The sequence below is a fragment of the Gopherus evgoodei genome, chromosome 1 (genome assembly GCF_007399415.2).
Source record: "Gopherus evgoodei ecotype Sinaloan lineage chromosome 1, rGopEvg1_v1.p, whole genome shotgun sequence".
In the NCBI taxonomy this organism is placed as follows: domain Eukaryota; kingdom Metazoa; phylum Chordata; order Testudines; family Testudinidae; genus Gopherus; species Gopherus evgoodei.
In genome coordinates, this window is record NC_044322.1 from 8,090,492 (window position 1) to 8,102,728 (window position 12,237).

Consider the following 12,237-nt stretch of genomic DNA (forward strand, 5'->3'; position numbering starts at 1 on the left):
GGAATGTGCTAGAGACTGTTTTGCTGGGACTAAGCTGAAGGCACCATGTCTTGCAGTAGTCAGCTTTGCAGTGTTGTTGTTACTCAGGGTGTTCTCCATCTCAGAGAAAGTCAGAGCCTGTAGTCTGCAGCAGATGATGTCTGCATAGATGAACCTCCGTGCTTTACTTGGGTTGGTGGCAGGTCATTGATGTATAGAATGAACAAGATTGGGGTAAGAACAGACCCACTGGAGTAACCCATTCATCTGTTTTTCCAGCGTTTCCAACTTGTTTTTTCACCCACATGCATCCTGAACCATCAGTCTTGAAGTAGCAGTTCGATGGCATCAGTAATCCATGATGGGAGGACTCTTGATATTTTAACAAGTGGACCCCGTGCCACATACACACAGTTTCGTACGCTGCAGTGAGGTCAAGCTGATCATCTGCAAGTGCTAACCAAGTAGACAGTCTCCTGCTTCACATGGGAAAGACACCCCTGGAAAAAGAAGTGAAAAGTGGAGTCCAGATCGATTAGAGGATCTTCCACAGACAGCAAAAATCCAGAGCTTGCCCTGAACCTGTCACAATTCCAGAGCTGGACAGAGTGCTACAGAACATCAAGTCTGGCACTGCTGCTGGCTGTGTCAACATTCTTCAAGAGTTCCTGAAACATCTTGGCCCATGCACCCATTCATGGCTGACTCAATTCTTCACAAGGGCCACCAGTGAAAGAAGACTGCCGAAAATTTGGTGCATGTCAAAAGTCATCGGCCTCGCAAAACCTGATAAAGACCCGAACCAGGCATCAAGCTACTACCCAATATCACTGCTTTCTGTGTGTGTCAAGGTTCTAGAACACCTACTTTTACAGCAAATAACACCAAAGGTGGAGAACATCAAGGCTTTCGACAAGATTGAAGCACATGCAACCAAATACTTGCACTAACCACACTAATCGAAAACTGTTTTCAAAGAAATCTGAAAACAGGCACTATTTTCCTTGCCTGATTTAGTTAAACCGGTGCAACTTTGTGTGTTGGCATACATGTTTATATCAGCTTAAAGAATATACACCAAATTTAAGATGATATAAGAATGTCTGTACACACACAGTTGCAGTGGTTTAATCAGTTTGCCAATATATGTTAAATTAAACTGGCACAATTTTGTGTGGATTAGGTTTTACAATGTAATTTTTACAGCAGTTAGCACAACATGGCCTCTGAGCTGTGCCTTAATGTTGTTAATAATAGTTTGCAACATGAGTGATAGGCAGTGCTTTTGTGCAGCTGATATTTGTGTGCATGGATAGGTTGTTTGTGTGTGTGTATATACATAAAATAACAGAAACCAGGTAGTTCTTGCTGTAGTCAATATTATCTATATTTCAGATTACGACTTTTTTATTAACCTCCCCATGGCAGCATTTAGAATGCTTCACAATAAAGTACATCCTCGGCAGTAGAAGCTACATGTCCTTTTACTTGCAAGGTTACTTACTTCTCATTAAGAACATATCTCTAAGTGAAATCAGTTATCCAAACCTGACCTCAGCATTCTGCTATGGATACATTACATAACTGCACGGAAAACATATTTATTGAAATACACTTGTTGTTATAGTGCTCTGTGATGCCATCTAGTGGAATTAAGACAATGACTTTGCTACTATGGCTAGGGAAAGATGTTCACCCTTCCAGGCCATTCTGATCATTGTGTTTAGAGAATTTGGATAATAAATCTAAAAAATGAATATAAATAAAGCAAATTATCCTGCACACTTTTTAATTACTTTTCTTTTATAATTCTTCCCTTCTTTATACAGGTTCTTGATGGGAATGTATATGATCACCTTAAGGATTATTTAATGGCATTCAGCAGGACTGAGCTAGAGACATGCCAAGCTGTACAGAATACATTCCAATTTTTATTGGAAACTTCCAGCAGGGTAAGCCTTTTAACTGAATTATTCTTTATAGCTGAAGAGTTAAAACATACAGTAAGATATTGGTCTTATCTTTTGGACACTAGAGATTCATTCCCTAAATATATTGACAAATATACAGAATTCTTAAGGTGTATTATATTTCTGTTCGTCCCTGTATTATATTCAATTTGACAAAACCTAAAGGAAGATTTTTGGGAAATTTCCCTGTTGCTGCAAAAGTACTGCATTCTCTTGAGTGCATTAGCATTCTACAGATTCTTTAGGTACTGCAGCAGCAATTGGGAAGTGTCCAATTATGTTCACTCTACAGGCTTAGAAAGAGAAACTGCGCTTCACTCTACATGAGGATTTTGAAGCAGCATTAGTAATCTGTGAAGCAATAGCAGTATGAAACTGTTTGGATCATTTTTTTTAGTCATTAACTATCAACTTAAAAACAAAACAGCCTAACATATGATTCTTTTTTGGATTTGAAATTGACCAATATAGAAAACAGATTAGGATCTTTGTAATTAACATCTTTGTTTCTTTGCCCCAAGTAACCAAATTCAGAAATAGGGCTAGTCATTTACAAATTCATGTTGTGGCATATCAACTTGCATAACCTCCTCTCCTGCAAACCCTGAATACTATTAAAGATTTCCAATAAAACCCAAGCCAACTAGACTTCAGGTATTATGATATAATTGTAATATTCCTTGTATGAGCCATGCTCACTCATACAGGAATAGAGTATATTATTTATGCACCTCTGAATGTTGACTCAGATAGATACCAAACAACATATTTCTTTAAAATCATTCCCCATTCATCTTGTTATAGTAGTTTTGGAGCAGTGAACTTACTTTTTATTAGCTGTAGAGTGTAATGGACAGATTAAAAATGAACTGCTATATTCTAGCCAATCTTGAGTTTATTTGGCAATTTCAAGGTAGAAGATGAAAATACCTTTTAGCCTTCTGCAGACAAAGGAGTTTACTTTAATCTTTTGCTTTTGTATGTGTCATAGTTTTGCCTAAAGACTTGATAGTTGACCTGTTGATGCTCTCCAAAATTAGTATAATATTTTATAGTGACCACATGTTTATAGAGTTTGTGCATATTAATTAATTTTTAGTAAATGCTTCATAATCAGAATGCAAGGTGCAATACTTCCCTTTTTTTCTCTGAATTGACTGTCTAAACTGTCATTTCTAAAGGTCGCTTGCATAGAAAATACCTTTGTTGTATTTTTTATGGAATTTAGCTAGAGAGAGAGTTTGTGCCAGCAAGTGTCTACTCAACCAGAAGTTTGTGGATACATTTTATTTTGTACAGTAACAATTTTCTGCTTTGTATCTGGAATAAGTAGTTCTGTTTTCAGCCTCTCCAAGCTACCACAACACCTAGAGAAGCAAAAAAAAAGTTACCACAGCAGTCATGTCTGAAAATAACTTCTACAGCTGTTAGCTAGTTCGTTATGTTGGCGTTAACTCATTCTTTTCTGTTTTCCTTTTCTTTATCCTTAAACAGAAAGATTGTATTACATTACTGCTTGTTGTGTGTGTATGTGCTGGTGTGAAAATGCACAGCTATGTGAGAAATTTGTTTTTTACATTTAGACAAGAACCTATCCAATACTAACGGCCTGTATGAGTTATTAAAATTCTACTGCTATAAAAACTCAGCAGGTCAGAATGACAGTAAAAATACCTCCAAACTCACTGAAGTATATTATCTCTCCAGTCTCTCTCCTCTGCCCTTCAGCATGTTTTACAGGCATCCTGGCAGGACTTGAACAAACCAAAGTTGAGAGAAGGTGAATTCCAGAGCTGAGGGCATTTAACCAAAAGCAATGGGATATATTTTTAAGTATTTCAAGAGCACCTAGAGCAGTGATTCTCAGACTTTTTACTGGTAACCCCTTTCACATAGCAAACCTCTGAGTGTGCCCCCCCCATCAATTAAATGCTTTTTTATATATTTAACACATTATAAATGCTGGAGGCAAAGCAGAGTTTGGGGTGGAGGCTGACAACTCGTGACCCCCATGTAAGAACTTTACAACCCCCCTGTGTGGTCCCGACCCCCAGTTTGAGGACCCCTGACCTACAGCATATGAAAGTGCACCATTTTTAGCATTTCTATACATCAAAATAAATAAAAGTAACCTGCCATCACCTGTTAGGTAGTCAAGACAGATACATTTATTGTTTACTTTGACTGCCTCACCTGCCCTTTGACCACTAATCCATCTTTGCTGGACCTACTACTAACATTCTAGACCATTGAGCTGCTTTAAACAGCTGCCATTTTTTAAAATAAAAAGCAAAGTCAGCTAAAAGTTTCATTCTTCCTCCACCTAAAACTGAAATTCAGTCCTGAAGCAGTGGAAACTTTAGGATTCCATACCTTGTGACCATCAAGTCTCGATACAATGAAAAAGAGATTCCTAACCTTTCATGCTTCCTTCTTGGTAATTTTCTAAACACCAGACCTAAAAAATACACGTGGAAACGATACTTTAAGTCATTTGTAGAGGTTTTCTAAAATGTATTAGTTATACCTTTCCTGCTAAAATGTTTTTCTATAGAATGGAGCTTATACATAGTTCATGATGCTGTGATGTGTTGTGGTATGGAGGTTTTACTCATGCTAATTTGGAGAGACCTGCATAACCTGTAATTCAACTTGCTTTTTAACTGCCTGTTCTTACACAAGTGTTTTACTTTTTGGACTTAAATTTTCGAAATTTTCATTTTAAAGGTTAATTTTCTTTGGAACACTTTGGTAAAATCCCATTAGTTTTTTCTAAACTGCTGAATTTCTGAGATCTAGTTCTACAGAGAAGGTACAGCAACCCAGATTGCAGTGTCAGTTTTATAATACACACCAGTAACTAACTGTGCATTATGTAATTAGTATTTCATACGGTCAGATTAAGCTAGCACATTCTAACCATTTGGTTTTTAGGAGGTGGACCAGAGAAAATAATATATTGAATTGTAATTTATTGCATCTGAAGGATTTGCATTAGTGAGGAATGCAGTTAATTTCTGAATTTAAAAATACAGGTTAATTTTGAAATGTTGCTGCTGAATCCTTAAAATGTGCTGCTTAAGGCAGTCTCTTTATTTTCAGAAAAATTGCCAGATACACTGTACTTAATGCCCCAGAAGTGTTTATTTGCTGGACATACAGTCTACTGTAACAGGACAGTAATAATAATATAGCTATATAGTCATCTTCTGTCATTCGTAACTAAATAATGATCCTTTTGAGAGAAACACTCACATGTATGGTCTTGTTGAGGTTAATTTTTTCTTTGGAAAAAGTGATCCACTTTTGAGTTATACAAGTGTAGAATACAAGCCGTTTTCTACACTGAATTAACTTGAAAAGCAGCTTTGTTGCAAAATTTCCAATGTAGCATTTATGATGTCCTCAGTAAGGAATGCTTTGCTAAAATAAAAAAAAATGTTGGTTTTAAATAGTTGCAGTGTTTGAAAATGGTATGCTCAGTATGTGTGGTATGGTCAGTCTCCAAGCATCTATCAAGAATGGTGTAAAAATGGACCAGTTGTCCTCACTTCCCCTTAATCCTTCATACACATTTGTCAGCTGCTGCTTTTTTTCTTTAAATGTGCATTTGCTAGATGATCAGTTCAGAACAAGTGCATATGTAGAGTGCATTAAATCTGAATGAGGTGACTGGGAGATTTTCTGCCTGTCACCGGGTGCTTCGCTCATCACAGGGATGGTGCCTCCTCCTGATTGTTCTAGGGATTAGCTCTGCAAGGCTGACAGCCCTTCCTGCGATTGCACACCATCTCCCTGTCAGCCTGCAGCCCCTCTCTCACTCCAAGAATTGCAGCGTCCTTTTTGTGACTCAGCCCTCCAGCCAGGTCACTCAGCATTCCCCCCCTTCTGGGGTTTAGTTCTTCAAAGTCTCTGTCACTCCCACAGTTACCCAGGCAGTCTTCCATTTCACTGTCCTGTCAGTGACACTTCCGCTGTTCAGTCCCAGACCTTGCTGCTTCCTACCCTGCATTCCACAGGCTCTCTTCTCCACCATGATCTCTTCAGGGAATGCCACTATGCCCTCTTTCTGGGTCCTACTCTTCCCTGGGTTCCCTCCTTCCCTCTCTGTTAAACAGAGGATGACCACCAACACCCTCCCAGCAGCCCTTGCTGTTGCCAGCTTCCTGGGTTTATACTACCCCAGCTCACTTCTGCTCAGGTGAGCTTCCCTATAATCAAGGCTCTTTACCCAGTCTATATCTCCCTTATTTGCTGTTTGATTGGTAATTGGCCCATCTGGCCTCCATTAATCCCTTTAGGGTACTCCATCACATTCCGGACTTGGCTCTTTCTGATACCATCTGAAAGATGAGAGTGAAAGGTTAGTACTCTGCCTCCCCGTCCCTCACCACCTTAAGAATGTATCAGAAGGAGCCAGTAGGCCTTAGCAGCCTTTTGGCTGGGTCTCCTGCCATTTTCTGCAAAGTCTGCATTTTAAAGGATCCATTGCCCTTTAAATCTCTGAATTCAGTATACCTAGTGTGTTATATTTAAATGTGCAAGCTAATGATAAATACCGTTAGTCTGATTGTGTGATCACAATATCACATGGAAATGACCTCACCTCAGTGACAAATACCCAGCCCCTCTCCCAAAACTGCAAATTTATCCTCCAGTTTCAAAACTACCAGCTACCAACACCTCTCAGCTATCGAAGCCCTAACCAAAACTCATAGCTCCTTTCAGGACCGAGAAAGCTGGAACATACGTATATTTTAATGTATTCAGGTTAAACTGAATGCATTTAATAATGTAATCTGATCACACATTTAGATGTTAAAATGTACACATGTATGTACGTGTGTCTTAGTCTCATATTCAAGTATGCGCACTGACATGTACTAGTGCACTTGGTTCCAGTAGGAAATGAGGACTGGGGAAGGTTTCTGGAGCTAGAAGACGACTTCCTCAGGAGAAGGGGTAGAGGGAGGTTTGGGTTGAGAACTCTTGTCACTTTAATTCTTTCCTTTCCTTTTTTAAGTAAGGAAATTTCATTAACGTTTTCTCTTTCATGTAACTTTGGGATTGAGAATATAATCACCCCAAAATAAAAATTTTTAAAAAAAGATGGTTCAGAAAACAGAAGCATTCACTAGGCCATATCTTAATGTTGTACTATAGCCTTCTAGTATAGAATGATCTAACCAAGGAACACCATGGGCTTCCCTTCCTATTATCCTTTGTTTTGCTGCTAATACATTTCTGAAAAAAAGCTTCCTTTGGTGTTAGAGTAAAAGTGAGTATTTTAGTTAAGCAATTTCATAGACTCATAGACTCATAGACTCTAGGACTGGAAGGGACCTCGAGAGGTCATCGAGTCCAGTCCCCTGCCCTCATGGCAGGACCAAATACTGTCTAGACCATCCCGGATAGACATTTATCTAACCTACTCTTAAATATCTTCAGCGATGGAGATTCCACAACTTCCCTAGGCAATCTATTCCAGTGTTTGACTACCCTGACAGTTAGGAACTTTTTCCTAATGTCCAGCCTAAATCTCCCTTGCTGCAGTTTAAGCCCATTGCTTCTTGTTCTATCATTGGAGGCTAAGGTGAACAAGTTTTCTCCCTCCTCCTGATGACACCCTTTTAGATACCTGAAAACTGCTATCATGTCCCCTCTCAGTCTTCTCTTTTCCAAACTAAACAAACCCAATTCCTTCAGCCTTCCTTCATAGGTCATGTTCTCAAGACCTTTAATCATTCTTGTTGCTCTTCTCTGGACCCTCTCCAATTTCTCCACATCTTTCTTGAAATGCGGTGCCCAGAACTGGACACAATACTCCAGTTGAGGCCTAACCAGCGCAGAGTAAAGCGGAAGAATGACTTCTCGTGTCTTGTTTACAACACACCTGTTAATGCATCCCAGAATCATGTTTGCTTTTTTTGCAACAGTATCACACTGTTCACTCATATTAAGCTTGTGGTCCACTATGACCCCTAGATCTCTTTCTGCCATACTCCTTCCTAGACGGTCTCTTCCCATTCTGTATGTGTGAAACTGATTGTTCCTTCCTAAGTGGAGCACTTTGCATTTATCTTTATTGAACTTCATCCTGTTTACCTCAGACCATTTCTCCAATTTGTCCAGATCGTTTTGAATTTTGACCCTGTCCTCCAGAGCAGTTGCAGTCCCTCCCAGTTTGGTATCGTCCGCAAACTTAATAAGCGTACTTTCTATGCCAACATCTAAATCGTTGATGAAGATATTGAACAGAACCGGTCCCAAAACAGACCCCTGCAGAACCCCACTTGTTATACCTTTCCAGCAGGATTGGGAGCCATTAACAACTACTCTCTGAGTACGGTTATCCAGCCAGTTATGCACCCACCTTATAGTAGCCCCATCTAAATTGTACTTTCCTAGCTTATCTATAAGAATATCATGCGAAACTGTATCAAATGCCTTACTAAAGTCTAGGTATATCACATCCACCGCTTCTCCCTTATCCACAATGCTCGTTATCCTATCAAAGAATGCTATCAGATTAGTTTGACATGATTTGTTCTTTACAAATCCATGCTGGCTATTCCCTATCACCTTACCACCTTCCAAGTGTTTGCAGATGATTTCTTTGATTACCTGCTCCATTATCTTCCCTGGCACAGAAGTTAAACTAACTGGTCTGTAGTTTCCCTTGTTGTTTTTATTTCCCTTTTTATAGATGGGCACTATATTTGCCCCCTTCCAGTCTTCTGGAATCTCCCCCGTCTCCCATGATTTCCCAAAGATAATAGCTAGAGGCTCAGATACCTCTTCCATTAACTCCTTGAGTATTCTAGGATGCATTCCATCAGGCCCTGGTGACTTGCAGGCATCTAACTTTTCTAAGTGATTTTTTACTTGCTCTTTCCTTATTTTCTCTTCTAAACCTACCCTCTTCCTGTAAGCATTCACTATACTAGGCATTCCTTCAGACTTCTCAGTGAAGACCGAAACAAAGAAGTCATTAAGCATCTCTGCCATTTCCAAGTCTCCCGTTACTGTTACCCCCTCCTCATTGAGCAGTGGGCCTACCCTGTCCTTAGTCTTCCTCTTGCTTCTAATGTATTGATAAAAAGTCTTCTTGTTTCCCTTTATTCCCATAGCTAGTTTGAGTTCATTTTGTGCCTTTGCTTTTCTAATCTTGCCTCTGCATTCCTGTGTTATTTGCCTATATTCATCCTTCGTGATCTGACCTAGTTTCCATTTTTTATATGACGCCTTTTTATTTTGTAGGTCACGCAAGATCTCAAGGGTAAGCCAAGGTGGTCTTTTGCCACATTTTCTATCTTTCCTAACCATCGGAATAACTTGCTTTTGGGCTCTTAATAGCGTCCCTTTGAAAAACTGCCAACTTTCCTCAGTTGTTTTTCCCCTCAGTCTTAATTCCCATGGGACCTTGCCTATCAGCTCTCTGAGCTTACCAAAATCCGCCTTCCTGAAATCCATTGTCTCTATTCTGCTGTACTCCCTTCTACCTTTCCTTAGAATTGCAAATTCTATGATTTCATGATCACTTTCACCCAAGCTTCCTTCTACTTTTAAATTCTCAACAAGTTCCTCCCCATTGGTTAAAATCAAGTCTAGAACAGCTTCCCCCCTAGTAGCTTTTTCAACTTTCTGAAATAAAAAGTTGTCTGCAATGCAGTCCAGGAACTTATTGGATAGTCTGTGCCCCGCGGTGTTATTTTCCCAACATATATCTGGATAGTTGAAGTCCCCCATCACCACCAAATCTTGGGCTTTGGATGATTTTGTTAATTGTTTGAAAAAAGCCTCATCCACCTCTTCCGCCTGATTAGGTGGCCTGTAGTAGACTCCCAGCACGACATCACCTGTGTTTTTTACCCCTTTTAGCCTAACCCAGAGACTCTCCACCCTTCCGTCTCCTATGTCCATCTCCACCTCAGTCCAAGTGTGTACATTTTTAATATATAAGGCAACACCTCCTCCCTTTTTCCCCTGTCTATCCTTCCTGAGCAAACTATACCCATCCACACCAACATTCCAGTCATGTGTATTATCCCACCAAGTTTCAGTAATGCCAATAATGTCATAGTTGTATTTATTTATTAGCACTTCCAGTTCTTCCTGCTTATTACCCATACTTCTTGCATTTATATAAAGGCATCTAAGATACTGGTTTGATCTTGCCTCCCAGCTTTGCCCTGACCCTCCTTCCTCTCTGCCATTATAGCCCGTGCTCCCTCCTGTTTCCAACCCATTTCCCAGGTCTTGTTCCCCATTTCTGTTTGGTTGGTTTAGTTATCCAAGCATGACAAATTATAGAAACTTTTTTTATAAGGAGGGGAGGGTCATTCAAAAACTACAGAAATGGAAAACTTATAGATGAGTAAATTCTCTTTAAGGAGGAGGCTTAAAGACTAATCTGGAAAAGAAATTGAAATATTTGAGTTATAAGAAATATAAAAATAATTTTCCATACATGTAGTATGAAATTTCCTCTAAATTTAGAGGTGAAATACTTTTTTTATGGGACTTTGGAGCATTGTGAATACATTGTAGTATAATAGTACTTTTAATTTTTCTCTATTTCCCTGTCTGGACACATTAGAGTTTGCTGTCAGTGCAAAGACCCTATATTTTCAACAGTACAAAGTGAAATAAATACATTTTAGTGTCTTAATCTCATGTTTAAAAACCAGGAAAATCAAATGCAAAAACTTATTAAACACATTTCTCATTAAATGTGGGTGTCACAAATTGAATTTGTCATCTGCACTTTACATAGAGTGTATTTGGGATTAGTAGGTACACAGTTGCAGTAAATGTGTACCATATTACCAAATGTGAGTGAGTTACTGCTAATGAGGAATACTTTTACTTACCTTTCTTGACTTAGGTTGAGTGGTTAAAAAATGAACTTTCAGCAACATATTTCTGTATTTTAATATGTTATGGAATACATCCTACTTAGCAGCAAAAACTATCATCCAAAATCCTGTCTCTTTCACAGTGTGGCCAAATGAATATTAACTGTGTAAACATATTTTAAATCCCCAGATAGAAATCTGCATTTAAATTGTCAGCCTTAGTAATATATATGTGGCCATATAGTTACACATAAATGTGTTAAACGTTATTTCCAACAGTAAAAGTACTAAAATCTCTGTTCAGCAAGTTACATTTTTTTTAAATCAAATTGCTAAGTATTTGTGTGAATGCGCACTGACTGATGTGTAAATACTTTGTTTAATGTATTGGAAATTGCAGGTTAGTGGTATGTTTTTAACTGTAGCTAAAGCAGTTTTTAATTGGCACACTATTAACCTCGGTATAAAAGATGCGCACTTTTTATCTTACAATTTTTCCATCTGTAATATACATTCAGTTATAAAGAACTCAACTAAAGCTTCGTTTTTCAAATGTTTTATCAAGTAGTTTCTAGGGATCCTATGATTAATCAAAGTCTGACTGTTTATGGAAAATATGACAACATTTCAATTTGTTAAAATACAAATTGTGTTTGGAGAATTATCCATAAGTGGTCAAGTGTTTGTGTAACTGAAATGTTATATATTTGTCTCTTTGCTTTGTTCCCCGCTTTTCCTTTTGCACTGGGATTTTCCATTGGATAATCTCTGGTACTTATCTAAAAACAAGGTTAGATAATTATTTAGAACTCAATTCTGCACTGATAGCACCCCACAGAGCCCTTGTGAGCAATCATTTATAGGGTCATTGCCTTAGGGCCTGACTCTGCCACTTGTCCCTGGACAGAATTCCTATTGAAACCAATGGGAGTTCCATGCATGGAGCAGCTGCAGAATTGGGCCCTATTTGAAGTACAGTGTGTTAATTTTATCCTTGCAGCACTAAATATAATATGCCCCAATTCTACAAAATAAAAAAGTCTAAACTGGAATTTGTTCTCTTTTCAGGTGGTGCGGGATTACAATCTTCAACTGTTTTTACAGGAGAACTCTGTATTTCACAAACCACAACCCTTCCAATTCCAGCCTAGTGACAGCGACACCGTAAGGGCATTCTTAAATTCTGTGATTCATTTATTCCAGTTCTGATCTTAACAAGGTTTTTGGGGGGGTAAACTGTAAGAAACTAGCCTTATTTGCTGATCTTTCAGTGTTCACTAACACTGCTGGTATTCCTTCGAATAGGTAGAGGTCACTGACCTGATTTCACCAACTCTGCTTACAATAGGAGTGTAATTACAATAAAGCTACAAACAATGCCAGTATTGTCACCTGCAAAAGAAATGCACTATTTTTGCCTCCTGCTTGCA

The 12,237-nt window shown here is 38.6% G+C and overlaps 1 protein-coding gene across 2 annotated transcripts in view; it reads left to right on the forward strand.

Annotated features, from left to right (window-relative positions):
* FCHSD2 (FCH and double SH3 domains 2) overlaps positions 1-12,237 on the forward strand; it is a 255,056-nt gene that overhangs the window by 191,796 nt on the left and 51,023 nt on the right. For both annotated transcript variants that reach the window (XM_030557388.1, XM_030557397.1), the window contains exons 9-10: positions 1,809-1,931; positions 11,876-11,971. In XM_030557388.1, coding sequence (XP_030413248.1) covers positions 1,809-1,931; positions 11,876-11,971 — 219 coding nt within the window. The remainder of the gene's footprint in view (positions 1-1,808; positions 1,932-11,875; positions 11,972-12,237) is intronic.